Genomic DNA, 21,513 nt, shown 5'->3' with positions numbered 1-21,513 from the left:
TTTGATTTAAATGCCTTTATGTAATAAGTGGGTTTGGAAAGTTCATAACAACATATTGCTATAAAGTAGGTAAATTCTAAGTGGTCCACAGGAAAATTAATGAAACATATTATCAGAATGTTATTCTGTATGCTTATCTACACTTGTCTGCCCCCGGTAGCTGAGAGGTCAGCGCGACAGAATGTCAGTCCTAAGGGCCCGGCGGCTGCACAGTGACTGGAGCGGTGTAATGGACCGGGTAAAGGCTAATGTATATAGGATGCCATCTCTAGCAGAGCAGCAGTCATTACAACCTGAAGATGGCAACATGTCAGTTTGCTGAAGTATTGTGAAGAACTTAAGACACAAGTGGACATCAGTGAGTTCCACAAGTCATAAATACGCCAGATCTCGTGTCGTCCTAACCGCCGTCTGCTTCAATTCTGCTGTGCAGCGAGCAACCTTAATTTAAGTATTAACTGTATTTTTCTTACTTGTCACTTCTTCTTCCGTGTGTTTTTGCTTTTAGGAAGCTTTAATTGACGAGTGCTATTAATAGTGTTCCATAGATTTCGTGTTTGTTTTGAATACAGTCAGAGAGGGTCCCTTTAGTCAACCATAGTGCCAGTAGTGCTAGTGTTTGTTTTCAATACAGGTCAGAGACTGGTAGTGCTATTTTCATTGTTTTCTACAAGAAGTGCCTAGCAATCACAGTTTAGCGAATAATCAGCCGCCTTTAGTGGACTAGCAGTCTAGTTAAAAGTTGATTAAGTGTCTTCAGTAAATTGATTCCTTAGGATGGATAGAATGTGTAACTGCTGTGTACGGACGCAAGAGGAGCGAACAGCTGAGCGTGTTGATGGCCGCGGTCAGCAGTCTTCAGGCTGCTGCCTCAGAGTGCAGCGGCAGTGGGGAGTCTGGTGCGTCGCAAAGTACACACCAGGTGTTACATCCTTCACCCACTGTCCCTGCTGTTGAGACATCTTCGCGGGTACCGGGCGCGGTTGGGCCAACGGTAGTGGCGGGTTCAGCGGCGTTCGCGGCGCACGAGGCGGAGGGTAAATGTGGAGGCTGGCCGTGTGGCATCGCCCGCTCTGCCTGTGAGTGGACATGTGGCTGCTCCTTCAGCAAGGTCCGAGCAGGCACACGGGGAAGGGGTTTATTAGTTATTGGGAGCCCCTTAGGGAAATAGCGGAAAGGTCGGGGAAGAAAGCCAGTGTTCACTCTGTCTGCTTGCCGGGGGGTCTCATCCGAGATGTGGAGGAGGCCCTGCCGGCGGCGATAGAGAGCACTGGGTGCACCCTACTGCAAATTGTTGCTCATGTCGGCACCAATGACTCCTGCCGTCTGGGTTCAGAGGTCATCCTCAGTTCGTACAGGCGGTTGGCGGAATTGGTGAAGGCGGACAGCCTCGCTCGCGGGGTGGAATCAGAGCTAACTATTTGTAGTATCTTTCCCAGAACCGATCGCGGTCCTCTGGTTTGGAGCCGAGTGGCAGGCTTAAACAAGAGGCTCAGACGATTCTGCGGAGAGCTGGGGTGCAAATTTCTCGACCTCCGCTATCGGGTGGAGAAATGTAGGGTCCCCCTGAATAGATCAGGTGTGCACTACACGCCGGAAGCGGCTACAAGGGTAGCGGAGTACGTGTGGAGCGCACATGGGGGTTTTTTAGGTGATAGAATTCCCTCCCTAGGCCCGACAAGACGCCTCCTGAGACGCGACAAGGTAGGAGTAGGCAAAATGCAACAGGGGATAACAATATTAATGTACTAATAGTAAAGCAAAGAAGGGAAAGCAGAAAGGTGGAAGGAGTATATAGAGGGTCTATACAAGGGCGATGTACTTGAGGACAATATTATGGAAACGGAAGAGGATGTAGATGAAGATGAAATGGGAGATATGATACTGCGTGAAGAGTTTGACAGAGCACTGAAAGACCTGAGTCGAAACAAGGCCACCGGAGAAGACAACATTCCCTTGGAACTACTGACGGCCTTAGGAGAGCCAGTCCTGACAAAACTCTACCATCTGGTGAGCAAGATGTATGAAACAGGTGAAATACCCTCAGACTTCAAGAAGAATATAATAATTCCAATCTCAAAGAAAGGAGGTGTTGACAGATGTGAAAATTACCGAACAATCAGTTTAATAAGTCTCTGCTGCAAAATAATAACACGAATTCTTTACAGACGAATGGAAAAACTAGTAGAAGCTGACCTCGGGGAAGATCAGTTTGGATTCCGTAGAAATACTGGAACACGTGAGGCAATACTTACCTTACGACTTATCTTAGAGGAAAGATTAAGGAAGGGCAAACCTACGTTTTTAGCATTTGTAGACTTAGAGAAAGCTTTTGACAATGTTGACTGGAATACTCTCTTTCAAATTCTAAAGGTAGCAGGGGTGAAATACAGGGAACATAGGGCTGTTTGCAATTTGTACAGAAGGCAGATGGCAGTTATAAGAGTCGAGGGACATCAATGGGAAGCAGTGGTTGGGAAGGGAGTAAGGCAGGGTTGTAGCCTCTCCCCGATGTTATTCAATCTGTATATTGAGCAAGCAGTAAAGGAAACAAAAGAAAAATTCGGAGTAGGTATTAAAATCCATGGAGAAGAAATAAAAATGAAGAAATAAAAATGTTGAGGTTCGCCGATGACATTGTAATTCTGTCAGGAACAGCAAAAGACTTGGAAGAGCAGTTGGACGGAATGGACAGTGTCTCGAAAGGAGGATATAAGATGAACATCAACAAAAGCAAAACGAGGATAATGGAATGTAGTCGAATTAAGTCGGGTGATGCTGAGGGAATTAGATTAGGAAATGAGATACTTACAGTAGTAAAGGAGTTTTGCTATTTGGGGAGCAAAATAGCTGATGATGGTCGAAGTAGAGAGGATATAAAATGTAGACTGGCAATGGCAAGGAAAGCGTTTCTGAAGAAGAGAATTTTGTTAACATCGAGTATAGATTTAAGTATCAGGAAGTCATTTCTGAAAGTATTTGTATGGAGTGTAGCCATGTATGGAAGTGAAACATGGACGAAAAATAGTTTGGACAAGAAGAGAATGGAAGCTTTCGAAATGTGGTGCTACAGATGAATGCTGAAGATTAGATGGGTAGATCACATAACTAATGAGGAAGTATTGAATAGGATTGGAGAGAAGGGAAGTTTGTGGCAAAACTTGACCAAAAGAAGGGATCGGTTTGTAGGACATGTTCTGAGGCATCAAGGGATCACCAATTTAGTATAGGAGGGCAGCGTGGAGGGTAAAAATCGTAGAGGGAGACCAAGAGATGAATACACTAAGCAGATTCAGAAGGATGTAGGTTGCAATAGGTACTGAGAGATGAAGAAACTTGCACAGGATAGAGTAGCAAGGAGAGCTGCATCAAACCAGTCTCAGGACTGAAGACAACAACAACAACAACAATAGTAAACTGCAGGAGCGTCTATAGAAAGGTCCCAGAACTGCTGTCATTAATAAACGGTCGCAACGCCCATATAGTACTAGGGACAGAAAGTTGGCTGAAACCAGACGTAAACAGTAATGAAATCCTAAACTCAGATTGGAATGTATACCGCAGAGACAGGCTGGACAGTGAAGGGGGAGGCGTGTTTATAGCGATAAGAAGTGCAATAGTATCGAAAGAAATTGACGGAGATCCGAAATGTGAAATGATTTGGGTGAAGGTCACGGTTTGAGCAGGCTCAGACATGGTAATTGGATGTCTCTATAGGCGCCCGGGCTCAGCAGCTGTTGTGGCTGAGCACCTGAAGGATAATTTGGAAAATATTTCGAGTAGATTTCCCCACCATGTTATAGTTCTGGGTGACTCAAACGTTCATAACGGGTGGCAGGGACAAAGAATCCAGTGAAATTTTTTAAAGTGCTTTATCTGAAAACTACCTTGAGCAGTTAAACAGAGAACCGACTCATGGCGATAACATATTAGACCTTCTGGTGACAAACATATCCGAACTATTTGAATCAGTTAATGCAGAACAGGGAATCAGCGATCATAAAGCGGTTACTGCATCGACGATTTCAGCAGTAAATGGAAATATTAAAAAAGGTAGGAAGATTTTTCTGTTTAGCAAAAGTGACAAAAAGCAGATTACAAAGTACCTGACGGCTCAACACAGAAGTTTTGTCTCAAGTACAGATAGTGTTGAGGATCAGTGGACAAAGTCCAAACCCTTCATACAATATGAGTATGTGCCAATTAAGATTGAAGAGATGGAAAAGAGCCACCGTGGTACAACAACCGAGTTAGAAAACTGCTGCGGAAGCAAAGGGAACTTCACAGCAAACATAAATATAGCCAAAGCCTTGCAGAAAAACAAAAATTACCCGATGCGATATGTAGTGTGAGGAGGGCTATGCGAGAGGCGTTCAATGAATTCGAAAGTAAAGTTCTATGTACTGACTTGGCAGAAAATCCTAAGAAATTTTGGTCTTATGTCAAAGCGGTAGTCGGATCAAAACAAAATGTCCAGACACTCTGTGGCCAAAATGGTACTGAAACAGAGGATGACAGACTAAAGGCCGAAATACTAAGTGTCTTCTTCCAAAGCTGTTTCACATAGGAATATTGCACTGTAGTTGCTTCTCTAGATTGTCGCACAGATGACAAAATGGTACATATCTAAATAGACGACAGAGGGATGGAGAAACAATTAAAATCGCTCAAAAGAGGAAAGGCCGCTGGACCTGATGGGATACCAGTTCGATTTTACACAGAGTACGCGAAGGAACTTGCCCCCCTTCTTGCAGCGGTGTGCCGTAGGTCTCTAGAAGAGCGAAGCGTTCCAAAGGATTGGAAAAGGGCACTTATCAACCTCGTTTTCAAGAAGGGACGTCGAACAGATGTGCAGACCTATAGACCTATATCTCTAATGTCGATCAGTTGTTGAATTTTGGAACACGTATTATGTTCGAGTTTAATGACTTTTCTGGAGACTAGAAATCTAGTCTGTAGGAACAGCATGGGCTTCGAAAAAGACGGTTGTGTGAAACCCAGCTCGCGCTATTCGTCCATGAGACTCAAAGGGCCATAGACACGGGTTCACAGATAGTTGCCGTGTTTCTTGACTTCCGCAAGGCGTTCGATACAGTTCCCCACAGTTCGTTTAATGAACAAAGTAAGAGCATATGGACCATCAGTTAAATTGTGTGATTGGATTGAGGAGTTCCTAGATAACAGAACGTAGTATGTCATTCTCAATGGAGAGAAGTCTTCAGAAGTAAGAGTAATTTCAGGTGTGCCGCAGGGGAGTGTTATAGGACCGTTGCTATTCACAATATACATAAATGACCAGGTAGATGACATCGGAAGTTCACTGAGGCTTTTTGCAGATTATGCTGTGGTGTATCGAGAGGTTGTAACAATGGAAAATTGTACTGAAATGCAGGAGTATCTGCAGCGAATCGACGCATGGTGCAGGGAATGGCAATTGAATCTCAGTGTAGACAAGTGTAATGTGCTGAGAATACATAGAAAGATAGATCCCTTATCATTTAGCTACAAAATAGCAGGTCAGCAACTGGAAGCAGTTAATTCCATAAATTATCTGGGAGTACGCATTAGGAGTGATTTAAAATGAAGTGATCATATAAAGTTGATCGTCGGTAAAGCAGATGCCAGACTGAGATTCATTGGAAGATTCCTAAGGAAATGCAATCCGAAAACAAGGAAAGTAGGTTACAGTACGCTTGTTCGACCATTGCTTGAATACTGCTCAGCAGTGTGGGATCCATACCAGATAGGGTTGATAGAAGAGATAGAGAAGATCCAACGGAGAGCAGCGCGCTTCGTTACAGGATCGTTACGGAGATGATAGATAAACTCCAGTGGAAGACTCTGCAGGAGAGACGCTCAGTAGCTCGGTACGGGCTTTTGTTAAAGTTTCGAGAACATACCTTCACCGAAGAGTCAAGCAGTATATTGCTCCCTCCTACGTATATCTCGCGAAGAGACCATGAGGATAAAATCAGAGAGATTAGGGCCCACACAGAAGCATACCGACAATCCTTCTTTCCACGTACAATTCGAGACTGGAATAGAAGGGAGAACCGATAGAGGTACTCAGGGTGACTTTGCGGAGTATGGATGTAGATGTAGATCTCAAGAACCATGTTGTTCATACGCTTTTGATCCGTACATCAATATGATTGTTTTGATGCATTTCAACTTAATGTAGGTTCGACTGAAATGTGCAAGAGCTCCATCGTGCATGAACCACATGTTGTGTCGTACTTGTAAAGGCACATGTTCTAGCTGGACAGGTAGAGTATCCCGTATGAAATCATGATAACGTGATCCATTGAGCGTAGATGGAAGAACATGGAGCCCAATCATGACATCACCAACATTGCCTACCCAAACGTTCACAGAAAATCTGTGTTGACGTGACTGCACAATTGCGTGCGGATTCTCGTCAGCCCACACATGTTGATTGTCAGAATTTACAATTTGATCCCGTTGGAATGAAGCCTCATCCGTAAAGAGAACATTTGCCCTGAAATGAGGATTGACACATTGTTGGATGAACCATTCGCAGAAGTGTACCCGTGGAGGCCAATCTGCTGCTGATAGTGCCTGCACTCGCTGTACATGGTACGGAAACAACTGGTTCTCCCGTAGCACTCTCCATACAGTGATGTGGTCAACGTTACCTTGAACAGCAGCAATTTCTCTGACGCTGACATTAGGGTTATCGTCAACTGCACGAAGAATTGCCTCGTCCATTGCAGGTGTCCTCGTCATTCTAGGTCTTCCCCGGTCGCGAGTCATAGGCTGGAATGTTCCGTGCTAGCTAAGACGCCGATCAATTGCTTCGAACGTCTTCCTCTCGGGACACCTTCGTTCTGAAAATCTGTCTCGATACAAACGTACCGCGCCACGGCTATTGCCACGTGCTAATCCATACATCAATTGGGCATCTGCGAACTCCGCATTTGTAAACATTCCACTGACTTCTAAACCACGTTCGTGATGAACACTAAACTGTTGATGCTACGTACTGATGTGTAGAGCAATGATGTGCTTGATGCTAGTACTGTAGAGCAATGAGTCGCATGTCAACACAAGCACCGAAGTCAACATTACCTTCCTTCAATTGGGCCAACTGGCGGTGAATCGAGGAAGTACAGCACATACTGACGAAACTAAAATGACCTCTAACATGGAAATTAAGCGTTTCCGGACACATGTCCACATAACATCTTTTCTTTATTTGTGTGTGAAGAATGTTTCCTGAGAGTTTGGCCGTACCTTATGTAACACCCTGTATACTGGACCGGGTACCGCTGACTCCTACTGGTTCTACGTGTACACACCAAATGTACGACGAAAACTTTTTTCGCACAGAGGCCTGACGAAAACGCTAATTAAGCGTCGAAACTGGTTACTTCACTAATAAAATTTTAGGAAGCATTACGGCTGTTAGTACCCTTTTTATGTGAGGCACTATCCATTCCGTTCAACTGTTCTTCCACGTCCTTTTCCGTCTCTGAAAGAATCACAATGTCCTCAGCAACTTCAATTGCTTTAGTTTTCTTTACTGCTTGCTCAATATACAGATTGATTAACATCAGAGATAGGCTAAAACCCTTTGTCTGACTTCCTTCTGAACCACAGCTTCTCTTTCATGACCCTATGTCCCCCGACTCTTGTAACTGCAGTCTGGTTCCTGTGTAAGTTGTAGATTATTTCGCTTCCTGATCTTTTCTTTTTTTTTAAAAAAAAAAAAAAAAGACCGCTGCTGCGTTCACAAATTCAGCATTATCAAACGCTTTCTGCAAATCTCTAGATACTAAAAACATAGGTTTGCCTTTCCTTAACCTATCTTCCAAATGAAGTCGTAGGTTTAGTACGGCCTCGCGTGTTCCTACATTTCTCTGGAATCCAAACTGGCCATCAGCGATATAGTCTTCTACCAGTTTCCCCATTTTTCTGTAAATAATTTCTGTCGATATTTTGCATGTATGACTTTAAAAACCGTCGGTGAGGTAGTATTCATACCTGTGAGAACTTGGATTCTTTAGAACTTGAATTATTGCCTTCTTCTTTAAATCTGCGGCTATTTTACCTGCCTCACATATCTTGCATAGTAGGTGGAAAAATTTGTCATGGCTGGCTCTGCCAAAGATCTTAATGATTCCGATGGAATTTCGTTTAATCCAGTGCCCTTGCTTCCACTTAGATCTCTCAGTGCTCTGTCAAATTCTTCTTGCAAAGTCACATCTTCCATTTCTTCTTCACCTACTTCCTTTTTTTCTATAATATTGTTCTGTAGTTCGTGACTTCTTATAAAGCCATCCATATATTCGTTCCACTTTTCAGTTTTCTCTTGCTTGCTTAGCACTGGTTTCTCATCTGAGCTTTTAATTCATACATCTGATTTGTTCGTTGGATACCACGTCAATTGACAAGCACAAAGAGGAACTTTTGAAAATGTCGAAATATCATTTTTTGTCGTTTTGAAAAGGAAGGAAAATACCTTCTCAGAAGCATAATGGCAGCTGGAGGGTTTCGGTTCATCGCCACGAACGACAGAGCAGGAAGCAGAACATGCTTTGAAAACACTCTTCTTTGCCTGTAACAAAAAATTAAAAAACCAAACTACTGTAGAAAAGTTGTCGATAAAAGTCTGTTGGGATATGAACGCTCCATTGATGAGTAATTACATCCATAAAGATTAAACAGTGAATAGCGGCAGCTACCACAGAGCTAGTGCGAGATTTGAAACCCAAGATCAAAAAGGAGAGGAGAGGGAGGCTTTCAAAAGTATTGTGGATCGGAAAAGCGCCCGCCCTCAGACAGCTCTGAAAACAGTTCACTGCGTTCAAAATCTTTGTTTTAAGTTTCTGGGATACCAACCGTATAGTTATGACCTATCTGCAAATGATTTTCATCCTTTTTGTCCGATAAAGGAATACCTGTTTTCGTCGGAAAACGAGGTTACAAAGACGGTGCAAGACTGGATATGCATGATGCCACAATGCTTAACCAAGGAACAGTCATAGATCTTGCGGAAATATGAGACAAGGACATAGAGACTGGTGGAGATTTTGTTACTCAAAATGAATCTTAAAAAACAAAACGTTACCTTCTGCCTTGTCCTAATAATTATCCATTTTATCCATAGAAGAGTAGTAAAAAAAGTTCCAAATTAATACGAGCATATAATGAACAGAATCTGACAGACGTACACTGCAAGCGTGATCTGAATGATCAGAACTGAGGGTAGGTGTGTCTTGCTTGTCTTTGGTGTGCTCTATTTCTGCCGTACTGGGTACGACAGCGTCACTGTGAGCTTTAGAAACTTCGTCGGATGCCCTTGTTTCTAAAACAGATTCTGTGGTGCTGGAGCTGGACAGCAGGGCGTTTACCATCCGGCTCAGCAGGCTTCTGCCAGACGTTTTTATCTCCGTGGAAGACACCTGCAAAAGTAGCAACAGCGTTAATATCAGAATACGCTGATGTCATTAATCCCTTGCACACAATCAAATATTCCGCTGACTACATATTAGGCAAATAATTTCTAGTTTTGTAACTTAAGATGAAAATTTAAGTGCTGCGAGATCAGTCGAGAATGTGAGCAATCGATTATGCAATGCGGATGTTGTGTTACACATTTCTATGGATATTCGCGTTGCGCCATACAAACGCCTTACATATATATGAGAGAAGAATATCAGGCCCAGGAAATAGTAATGTATAGTGACACAGTGAAATTTTACCATCTTGTTCTGTGCGAATTTAATTTATGGATATTTTCTTCAGGTCAACGTGACCCAAACTGTAAAAATTAGACGAAAACTAGAAAATAAATTTATAAGTACACACATCAAAAAAAGTTTTGCATCACCTCGGTTCCGAGAGTTCCGGAACTTGCACAGAAAATTGGAAAGAGATCAACATAAACATCATTTCCGCCCTTCTTATTGCTCATGAAAACCACACATTGCATGTTGTACCACCATACAGCTAGACCTTCAGAGCTGGTGGTCGAGATTGCTGTACACACCGGTACCTCTAATACCCAGCAGCACGTCCTCCTGCGTAGATATATGCCTGTATTCGTCGTGGCATACTATCCACAAGTCCACCAAGGCACTAGGTCCAGACTGTCCCACTCCTCATCGGCGATTCGGTGTAGATCCGTCAGAGTTGTTGGTGGGTCGCATCGTCCATAAACAGCCCTTTTCAATCTATCCCAGGCATGTTCGATAGCGTTCATGTCTGGAGAACACATGTCGCTATCCTGAAGAAAGTCATTCATAAGATGTGCACGATGGGGGCGCGAATTGTCGTCCATGAAGACAAATGCCTCGCCAATATGCTGCCAATATGGCTATCGGTCGGAGGATGGTATTCACGTATCGTACAGCCGTTACGGTGCCTTCCATGAACATCAACGGCGTATGTCGGCCCCACATAATGCCACCCCGAAACAGCAGGTAACCTCCATCTAGCTGCACTCGCTGGACAGTATGTCTAAGGCGTTCAGCCTGACCGGGTTGCCTCCAGACACGTCTTTGACGATTGTCTGGTTGAAGGTATATGCGACACTCATCGGTGAAGAGAGCGTGATGTCAATCCTAAGCGATACATTCGGCATGTTGTTGCGCCCATCTGTACCGCGCTGTATAATGTTGTGGTTGCAAAGATGGACCTCGGAACGGACGTGAAGTTGCGAATCATGCAGCCTATTGGACACAGTTTGAGTCGTAACACGACGTCCTGTGGCTACGCGAAAAGCATTATTCAACATGGTGGCGTTGCTGTCAGGATTCCTCCGAGCGATAATCCGTAGGTAGCGGTCATCCAGTGTAGTCCTTTGGCGGCCTGAGCGAGGCACGCCATCGGCAGTTCCGGTCTCTCTCTGTATCTCCTCCATGTCCGAATGACATCGCTTTGGTTTACTCCCACACGCCTGGACACCGAAGTCCGTTGTTGAGAGCCCTTCCTGGCACCAAGTAACAATGCGGACGAGATCGAACCGAGGTATTGCCCGTCTACGCATGATTGAACTTCAGACAACACGAGCCGAGTACCTCCTTCCTGGTTGAATGGCTGGAACTGATCGGCTGTCGGATCCCCTTCGTCCAATAGGCGCTGCTCGTGTGTGGTTGCTTACGCCTTTGGGCCGGTTTAGTGACATCTCTGAACACTGAAAGGGACTGTGTCTGTGATACAACGTTATCTTCAGGAGTTCTGAGAACCGGGGTGATGCTTAACTTTTTTGGATGTGTGTATTTATAGTCAGTGAAGAACAAGAGTTTAACAATCTCTTTGTGTAAATGAATACGACGTTTTTTAATTTTTTGATTTGTGTATTTAGTCAGTGAAGAACAAAAGTTAATTACATTATTATTATAGCGTAATTTTTTCATAATACATCCGCAGTTTCAGCATAAGGAAACTGTGGGCACAACAATCCATGAGAAACAAATTTTCAACACAATGATGCTAGACGTTTCTTACAGTTTAGACGGGCTCGAGCCTTACAAATATATCTGTTGCAGTTTCCACACAAAAATGTTGGTCTGACTGTCAGTGATGGTCAGAATTGTCAGTGCAGGTTTTGCTGTTGACATGCGTGTCTACACCGAAATAGTAGGTTGTTGGTTATTCTCCAGAAACTCAATAATTTGTCCGTTCTTGAAAGCAAACATGTTTCTGTATGAGTAACTTCCCAAATCCTTCCTGACATACCCTCCTTCTCATCAATTGGTTTGTATTCGAACTGGGATTTACTGAGTACACAAAGTAAGCATTAAATCCATATGTCATGAATGTCGTTATAAGCATTCCAATCCGGCTCAAGGAAATTTGCGACATTTTATCATACCTTTAATTCATAGCTGGTATCATAGCAAGAATTTATTAATAGAAAGTTCCATTTTTCACTCTTGCTGCAATAATTTCATTTGTTCACAACTAGTTTCAGTGTTCTAGGTCATTCTCAAGCGATTTGGTTGTTCTGTACAAAACAGAATATATTACATTGTCTCCACAAATAGAAATGCAATGTATGTAAAAGTATTTTAAGTACATCTATGTGCACTAGAAAACTATCTCTCACATACTGCAATGACAGCATTCTTAGATTTGTGTTTTCTATTGGTTTTGGTTCGCAAATGCTATCTTGTCACTTTGACAGCTTGAAGTTTATAAAGGTACTATGTGGATCAAGAGTAAAGCTAAGGGTGGAATAAATGAATAGCCTGGAATCAAATCACACTTTATCCAAAAACATGATCTGTCAGTAGACACAAAAAATCGATTCCAGCTGAACTCAAAAACAATACATAGAACTGATGAATGATATTAAAGTTTGAACCCGCATATTACCTAGTGAATGAGTAGAGCCACACCTGGTTGATATACTCACGAACTGAAGGAGAATAATTTTTGGGAAGGTTCATTTTGACTCTTGGTCACGGATAGAGTGCAACTGGATCCCAACTCAAGCACTAACAACAACATTATTTGTCAATAAAACATTTAGTTTCAAGAATAAATCTACTTTTCAGGCAAAATACCCCCTCTAATTTACTGAAAAACGCAGGACATTACAGAAGTGATATGAGTTTTGTTTGTACATAATTGAATTACAGCATGAAAATAGTTCATAGGAAGCTCTTAGGAAGCAGTGTACTCATTCACCTATCACTGAATAAAATTATTTATATGAAGACTTTTTTTCTTTCTTCTGTGGCTCACAGCACTGCGTGTCAACACATTCTTCTGCTTTCTCACTTCCATCAGTAACATTTCTGTAAAATTTAACCAACATGATGTTCCTCCAATGGTCCCCATAATGTTTCTTTAAGAAGTTCCCCACGTTCTTCTTATTTTCTTGCGTTACTTTATTTGCCTTTGGAATTTTATGTTTTGAATGTCATGATAATTGCAGGAAGTTGCCGACAGACTCTTGTGATTACCTGTGTTGATTTCGAAATGAGACTAACTGTTGGTGTTCTTGTACAGTTAATCACAAAAAGACAGTATTTTAGATTCAAATTTATTATTTGAAAACATCCTTTTTTGTTACAGGACCAGTATCACACTCCAACAACAAAACAACTGAACTCCGGATGTCTCACTCTGTACGTTTCAAAATGTCATTTGTTTTGAAAAGAGAAATAAAGTTGACACAAAGAACAGTTATTTACAGAATTGTAGGTTATGAACATAAACACAATCCTACACCATCCCCTTCCCATCAGTTTGTAAGTCAATTACTTGAACTTTGGTGAGACTGTTGGAGGTGTGGACAAATCATTTCTGCATCTAAATATACATGGATACACTGGAAACCACATTTAAGTGCCTGGAAGAGGGTTCATCGAACCACCTTCACAATTCGCTATTATTCCAACCTCGTACAGCGAGCGGAAAAAACGAACACCTATATCTTTCCGTGAGAGCTCTGATTTCCCTCATTTTATTATGGTGATTGCTTCTCCCTTTGTACGTCGGCATCAACAAAATATTTTTGCGTTCAGAGGAGAAAGTTGGTGATTGAAATTTCGTTAGAAGATACCGTCTCAATGAAAAACGTCTCTGTTTTAATGATGCCCACCCCTAAACCTGTATCATTTCAGTAACACTGTGCCATATTTTGCGATAGTACAAAACATGCTGGCCTTCTTTGAATTTTCTCGATTCACTCCGTCAGTCCTGTGTGGTAAGAATGCCACACCTCACGGCAATATTCTAAAAGAGGAAGGACAAGCATAGTGTAGATAGTCTCTTTAGTAGATCTCTTACATTTTCTATGTGTCCTTCCAGTAATACGCAAGTTTTGGTTAGCCTTACCCACAACACTTTCTGTGTTCCTTCCAACTGAAGTCGTTCCTAACTGTAATTCCTAGATACTTAGTTGAATTTACGGCCTTTATATTTTATTGATTTATTGTGTAGCCTACGTTTAACGGATTCCTTATAGCACTCATGTGGATGAACTCACATTTTTCGTTATTTAGGGTCAACTGCCAATTTTCGCATCATACAGATATCTTTTCTAAATCGTTTTGCAATTTGTTTTGAGCTTCTGATGACTGTATTAGTCGATAAACGACAGCTTCATCTGCAAAAAACCTAAGACACCTGCTCAAATTATACCCTAAATCGTTTATATAGATAAGGAACAGCAAAGGGCCTATAATACAACCTTTGGGAACGCCAGAAATCACTTCTCTTTTACTCGATGACTTTCCGTCAACTGCTCCGATCTGCTACGTCTCTGACGGGAAATCAGGAATCCAATCAGATGCCTGATACGATATTCCATAAGCACGAAATTTCACTACAAGCCGCTTGTGTGATACAGTGTCAAAAGCCTTACGGATATCCAGAAGTACGGAATCGATCTGAAATCCCTTGTCAATAGCACTCAACACTTCATGTGAATAAAGAGCTAGTTGTGTTTCACAGGAACGATGTTTTCTAAACCCATGTTGATTGTGTGTCAATAGACCGCTTTCTTCGAGGTAATTCATAATTTTCGAACACAGTATATGGTCCAAAATATTGCTACATATCAACATTAATGATATGGGTCAATAATTCAGCGGATGACTCCTACTACCTTTCTTGAATTTTGGGTTGACCTGTGCAACTTTCCAGTGTTTGGGTAAGGAACTTTCATAGAGAGAACGGTTGTATATGATTGTTAAGTATGGAGCTATTGTGTCAGCATACTCTGAAAAGAAGCTAACTGGTATATAGTCTGGACCGGAAGACTTGCTTTTGTTATTGAAGTTGTTTCACCACTGCGAAGATATTTACTTCTACGTTACTCATGTTGGCAGCTGTTCTTGATTCGAATACTAGAATATTTACTTCGTCTTCTTTCGTGAGGGGATTAAGGAAGGTTGTGTTCAGTGACTCTGCTTTGTCAGCACTGTATTCGATAGTAGTTCCGTTGCTATGGCGCAGAGTAGGCATTGATTGTGTCTTGTCGCCAGCGTATTTTACATACGACTAGAATCTCCTGGATTTTCTGCTAGGTTTCGAGACATAATTTCGTTGTGGGAACTAGCATCAGTACCTCGTACTGAAGTCCGCACTAAATTTCGAGCTTCTGTAAAAGATCGCCAGTCTTGGAGATCTTACGTCCGTTTAAATTTGGCATTTTTTTGTTTTGTTTCTGAAACAGTGTTATAACCCGTTTTGTGTACCAAAGAGGATCAGCTCCATCGTTTGTTAATTTATTTCGTGCAAATCTTTCAGTTGCTGCCGATACTATTTCTCTGAATTTAAGCCACATCTGGTCTACACTTACACTGTTAATTTTTGACATCGTCTCTCAGGAAGGCGTCAAGTAAATTTTTATGTTTTTTGTATAGGCATATTTTTGCTTATTTTTGGAGGATTTGGGGGTTACAAAAGTCAGTCTCGCTACTACAACCCTGTGTTCACTTCTCCCTATATCCGCTTTGATGCTCATTATTTGCTCAGGGTTATTTGTTGCTAAGAGGTCAAGTGTGTTTGCATAACCATTTACTATTCGCATTGGCTCGTGAACTGACTGCTCGAAATAATTTTCAGAGAATGCCTTTAGCACAATTTTTGATGATGTTTTATGCGTACCTCCTAACTGAACAAGGGTAGATTGAAGTCACCACCAACTATAGTTGTATGTGTTTGAAATCAAACTCAGTTTTTTTAACCTTTCAGCAATTCGGAGGTCGGTAAAGGAATCCAATTATTATTTTATTCCCGTTACCAAGAATGACCTCTGGTCATACTAACTCATAGGAATTATCTACTTCAATTTCGCAACAAGTTAATCTACTTCTGACAGCAACAAACACGCCACCACCAACTGTGTTTAGCCTAACCTTTCGGAACACCGTTAGGTTCGTCAAAAAAATTTCAGATGAACTTATCTCAGGACTTATCCAGTTTTCAGTGCCTATAACGGTTTGAGAATCGGTGCTTTCTATTAGCACTTTGAGCTCTGGTACTTTCCCAACACAGCTACGACAGTTAACAACAGTTATACCGATGGTTCCTGTATCTATGATCTTCCTGTTTTGGCTTGCACCCTTTGTGACTGAAGCCCTTTTGTTTTTTCCCGAGACCTCTAACCTAAAGAACCACGCACTCCACGCCACATAGCCCCTGCTAACCGTGTAGCCGCCTCCTGCGTGTAGTGGACTCCTGACCTACTCAGCAGAAACCCAACCACACGCAAGTTGAGGAATCTGCAGCCTATATGGTTGCAGAACCGTTAGAGCCTCTGATTCAGACCCTCAACTCGATCTACACCAGAGGTCCGCATTCAGTGCTGTTAACTATGCTGAAAATGGTCAGCTCTGCTTTCGTCTCGAAAGGAAGACTGGCAGCCTTTGCCACTTCTGCTGGCCGCTCGAAACCAGAGAGAATCTCTTCCGATACAAAATGACACACGTCATTGGTACCGACGTGAGCCACCATCTGCAGTTGGCTGCATCCTGTGCCCTTCATGGTATCCGGAAGGACCCGTTCCACTTCTGGAATGACTCTATCCGGTATGCATAAGGAGTGCGCATTGGCTTTCTTGCCAGCCTTGGCAGCCATGTTCCTAAGAGGGCCCTAACGATGGAGCTCCCAACTACCAATAATCCACCCTCTGTGCCTGCTCGGATCTTGCAAGCTGAGAGGTTTTCTCTGAAACAGGACAGGCGACTGCATCTGGCTGAGCGGCAGTGTCAGCCGCAGACAGCACCTGGAACCTAGTTGAAGGCGAATCGGGGAGGCCTTACGTGTGGCCCCCTACGAAGTCTTTCGCCACCTGCTACGCCCTGAGGCGACCTCCCACTCGACCACGGGTGAGGGCTCAACCTCAGTGCGAGCAGTAACCGGTCTGGTCACCGATGAGGACTGATCGGAGGACTCGGACGTGCTGGATGTCCGTTGGATCGCCACGACCGGCCAACAACAAGTGATCCACACCCACTGCAGCTTCAAGCTGTGTAACCGAGGCATCACAGCCTGAAGCTGAGAGCAGAGTGTCACCAACCCGGGTCGCATCCGTACACAACAATCACAGCCCCCATCCATACTAAAGGCCGTGGAGAACTACACTACCCAGATAAATGGACTATTGGCACGTGATGCGGAACTATACTGTAGACGTTGATGAAAACGCAAGAGCTGTGTCTAACAAATTAGATTCAAAAACTGAACTACCGAAGTACTCAGGTGAGACTAAATAATTCGCTGCTGATTTGGAACTTGTAATATGTCACAAAATCGGTTTAATTACCGACGGAACCAAAAATGCGAGAACTGTGCCTATTAGATATTAAATTAACACGTAGAAACTCAAGAAACTAAACTATCAAAGCACACAGATGAAATTATTCAATTCCCTCCTGGTTAGGAACTCGTAAAGGTCACAAAATTGGTTGCTTCCCTGTTTCTGCTTTTCCTCTCGGCAGGTCGCCGCTGCCTGACTCTCTCACTGGAAGAGTGCTCTATAGGTTATCCTGTAGAATACTTGAGTATGAGTTCACATAGACTTAGAAGGGTTCCATCTAGCAAATGAGATGTTCGTTGGCACATCCTTAGTTTTTAGAGTGAAATATTTTGGTTTTCGCTCCAGGACTTCACAGGGGCCTTCATAGGTAAGCACTAGTTTGGCTTTCATTTTTTCACTCATCACAAATACACGAATTGTATTATGCAGATCTTTACTAACAAATGGTGTTTACTTTATCTTGTTGGAAAATTCTAAAGGGCATAGTTTACCTATATGTTGACGTAACTGAGAAGTTAATGCTGGTAGATCTACTTACAGTTTATTTTCTGACCTTACAATGAAATCAGCAGGCAATATTAGGGTTGTGTCATGCAACAGCTCCGCAGCGGTTGAGCTATTTTCTTCTGTCATACAGCAACGCAGTTCTAGGAGAATTGTTGGAATTATATTACTCCTTTTATTTTTACAATTTACTCTCTGATGGCTGCCTGCAATGTTCGATGGAATCTCTCTGCTTTTCCATTTGACTGAGGTTTGTACGCTGTAGTCTGAGTTAATTTAGAACCACAAATCTTAGCTAATGGATGGAACAGCTCTTATTCGAACTGTGCTCCTTGGTCAGTCACTATTTTTAGATTTCCAGAAGGCTTTCGACACCGTTCCTAACAAGCGTCTTCTAAACAAAGGGCATGCCTATGGAATATCGCCTCATTGATGAGACTGGATTCCTGATTTCCTGTCAGAAAGGTCACAGTTCGTAGCAATGGACGGAAAGTCATCAAGTAAAACAGAAGTAACATCCGGCGTTCACCAATGAAGTGTTATAGGCCCTTTATTGTTCCTGATATACATTAACGACATAGGAGACAATCTGAATAGCCGTCTTAGATTGTTTGCAGATGATGCTGTCATTTACCGTCTTGTAAAGTCACCAGATGATCAAAACAAATTGCAAAATGATTTAGATAAGATATGTGTCTGGTGCGAAAAGTGGCAATTGACCCTCAATAAAGAAAAGTGTGAAGTTATTCACATGAGTACTAAAAGAAATCCGCTAAATTTCGATTACGCGATAAGTCACACAAATCTGAAGGTTGTAAATTCAACTCAATACTTAGGGATTACAATTACAAATAACCTAAATTGGAACGACCACATAGGAAATGTTGTGGGTAGAGCAAACCAAAGACTGCGATTCATTGGCAGAAGAACACTTAGAAGGTGCAACAGATCTACTAAAGAGACTGCTTTCACTACACTTGTCCGCCCTATTCTGGAGTATTGCTGTGCGGTGTGGCATCCGGATGATATTGAAAAAGTTCAGAGAAGGGCTGCTCGTTTTGCATTATCGCGAAATAGGGGAGAGAGTGCCATAGACATGATACGTGAATTGGAGTGTCAATCATTAAAACAAAGACGTTTTTCGTTGCGACGGGATCTTATCACGAAATTTCAATCACCAGTTTTCTCCTCCGATTGCGAAAACATTCTGTTGGCAATCACCTACATAGAGAGAAATGATCATCACGATAAAATAAGAGAAATCAGGATTTGTACAGAAAAATTTAAGTGCTCGTTTTTTCCGAGTGCCGTTCGAGATTGGAACGGTAGAGAGACAGCTTGAAGGTCGTTCATTGAACCCTCTGCCAGTCACTTTATTGTGAATAGCAGAGTAATCACGTAGATGTAAATGTAGAAGTGCTCCAAATCTAGTAACCCAAGAGGTACAAAATGCTCTTGCCGCGGTTTCTGCTCGAACATCACGTCTTAGAATGACTTCTGTCCAGTTACTGAACCGATCGATGCACGTTAAAGGGTATATGAATTCATCTTAGAGAGGATCAGATTTAGAATGTCTAGTCACTTCATTCTTTTTCTTGCTATGGACGATTTCGCTCACTTAGGGATAGCTTCTTTTAAGTTTGACCAAATAAATTTGCACGTGAGTAATTTCACAGAAGGCTTAATACCAGATTTTACCATACTGTGGTAATACTGAAAAATAGAATATCTTAATTGTTGAGGTATATGAGGTAGGATGTTACTTGTTGATACATCACTCCATAATAATCTTCCACCAGGGATTTCTAGAGTTCTTCATCACTCTCTTGAGCATCTACTATCTTCTCCTTATCAGTCTGGATAGGTTGTCAGATACACTAGTTTCTTTTCGGGAAATTTGTTTGGTATCTGTCTTAAATTGTGATACGAACTGTCGGTGATGCAACTCCATACGGTTTGCTTTATCGTTACCTTGTTTAAAAGCACGTTTCAAAGAAGCATGGTCAGTTTACACTGCAAACGAACGTCCTTCAAGAACGTACTTAAAATACCTCATTACCGTGTACATGCTGTGAAGTTCCCTATCGTATGTTAAATATTTCTTCTGAGATGACGAGAACTTTTTTGAGTAGAAAGCATTTGGTTTCCATGTTCCTTCTTCTTTCTGTTGTAGCATCTACAAAGACTGTAAAAAGAACTGCGTTTGAAAGATCCACTTTGCACTTCTCAAACACTTCTATTGCGTCTTTTGTCCACAGTATGCTTCTTTTGTCGTTTTTCTAGGTATTCATCAAGTAATCATTTAAAATAGCTTGATGTTCTGCGACATGTTCCAAATGCCTTTGGAAAAACACAGTATGCCAAGGGAACAAGGTAATTCTGACAGTTCCTGGAAGTTTGAAATTAGTTATCATTTTACTTGTTTCGGGTCTGATTTGATACCTTTCGGAGTAGTCACATGACCTAGAAAATTATTTTCTTGAACTCCAAGCACGGATTTTCCAACATTAACCCTTAAATCAAATTTGTTCAATTGTTAAAACAGGATAGTTAAATGTTGAGTTTGTTCTTCTGGTGAGCTAGAAGTTATCATTACATCACCTAATTATGCAAAACAGAAATCTAAAACTGTCAAAACGTCATTAATAAACATCTGAAAGATTCTGGGTGCATTCCTGAGGTCAAACGGCATGAAATTGAATTCATAAAGTCCAAAAGGTGCCATCACAGCTTTGAGAAAATCGACTTCAGAAAATATTTTACTCCCTGCAAGGATAGATTTTACATAATTTGTGTGAGGATTTGGATAGCGGTCAAGAAGGGTTCGGTCATTAAGGCACCGGTGGTTTCCACAAAAGCGCCACTGATCATTCGTCGTTTTTACCATGTGCAGTAGACTAGTTCACTGGGATTTTGACGGGCAAATTATATCATAATTCATTAGGAACTGGAATTCTTGTTTAGCCAACTTTAGTTTATGTGGATCTAATCTGCGAGATTTTGAGTACACTGGCGGGCCACTGCTGGTTGCAATGAAATATTTAACATCATGCTTAATTTCACCCGGCGTTAAGGTGTGTTTCGTCAGGTCAGGAAATTTTTTAAGTAGTTCAGAATATTTACAGTTAGCATGGAGAGAAGAGACGGAATCAGAGAAAGCAACTGCACATTGCAGCACAGCCACATGTAACTGAGTGGTGCTGTCAACTAACAATAAGCCAAATCAATAAGCCAAATCAATCAGCCAAACTGATGAAGGAAGTCTGGGCCTTTGTTGTGTTAGCTACAATGAAAGTCCACTCAAAACTGCTTTTTAAATCTAAATCAAGACTCTATAACTTTGATCCTAAGTTTTAATCCCAGACCTATTGCCATCATAAAGTTTTTAGTCTGCTTCTATAACCTTACTTTTGGGATATGCTGGTATAACGGAAACATCAGCACTGTTGTCAACCAGAAAACGCAACCCTGAAGTTTTACCTCTCACATACAGTCGATATTGGCTGTCTGGTATAATCGTTGCCTCAGAACACTCAGCCGCTACTGTGTCTGCCGACTGGAGTTTCCCTCGCTATTCCATTGGCAAGATTGGAGACACTTCTCAGGTCTGCATTTTCACCCGTAACGAAAATGAAAATAGAACTACTTGCCTGAACTACTGTATCTCGACTTAACTGCGGCCTCTACTACGAGAACGTTCTCGCGACTGGTAGTGTCACTCCCCCTACCTGGATTTTCGGACTTCAGTTTCCAGCTCTTCGATCCTT

At 42.0% G+C, this 21,513-nt stretch overlaps 1 protein-coding gene across 1 annotated transcript in view; it reads right to left on the bottom strand.

Annotated features, from left to right (window-relative positions):
• Nucleotides 1–21,513, bottom strand: part of LOC126355558 (uncharacterized) — an 88,987-nt gene that overhangs the window by 32,618 nt on the left and 34,856 nt on the right. The window contains exon 6 of the mRNA XM_050005918.1: nt 9,195–9,425. Coding sequence (XP_049861875.1) covers nt 9,195–9,425 — 231 coding nt within the window. The remainder of the gene's footprint in view (nt 1–9,194; nt 9,426–21,513) is intronic.

The sequence above is a fragment of the Schistocerca gregaria genome, chromosome 3, assembly GCF_023897955.1.
Source record: "Schistocerca gregaria isolate iqSchGreg1 chromosome 3, iqSchGreg1.2, whole genome shotgun sequence".
NCBI lineage: Eukaryota > Metazoa > Arthropoda > Insecta > Orthoptera > Acrididae > Schistocerca > Schistocerca gregaria.
The sequence above is the reverse complement of the archived record's forward strand: the minus strand, read 5'-3'. Positions and strand labels throughout refer to the sequence as shown.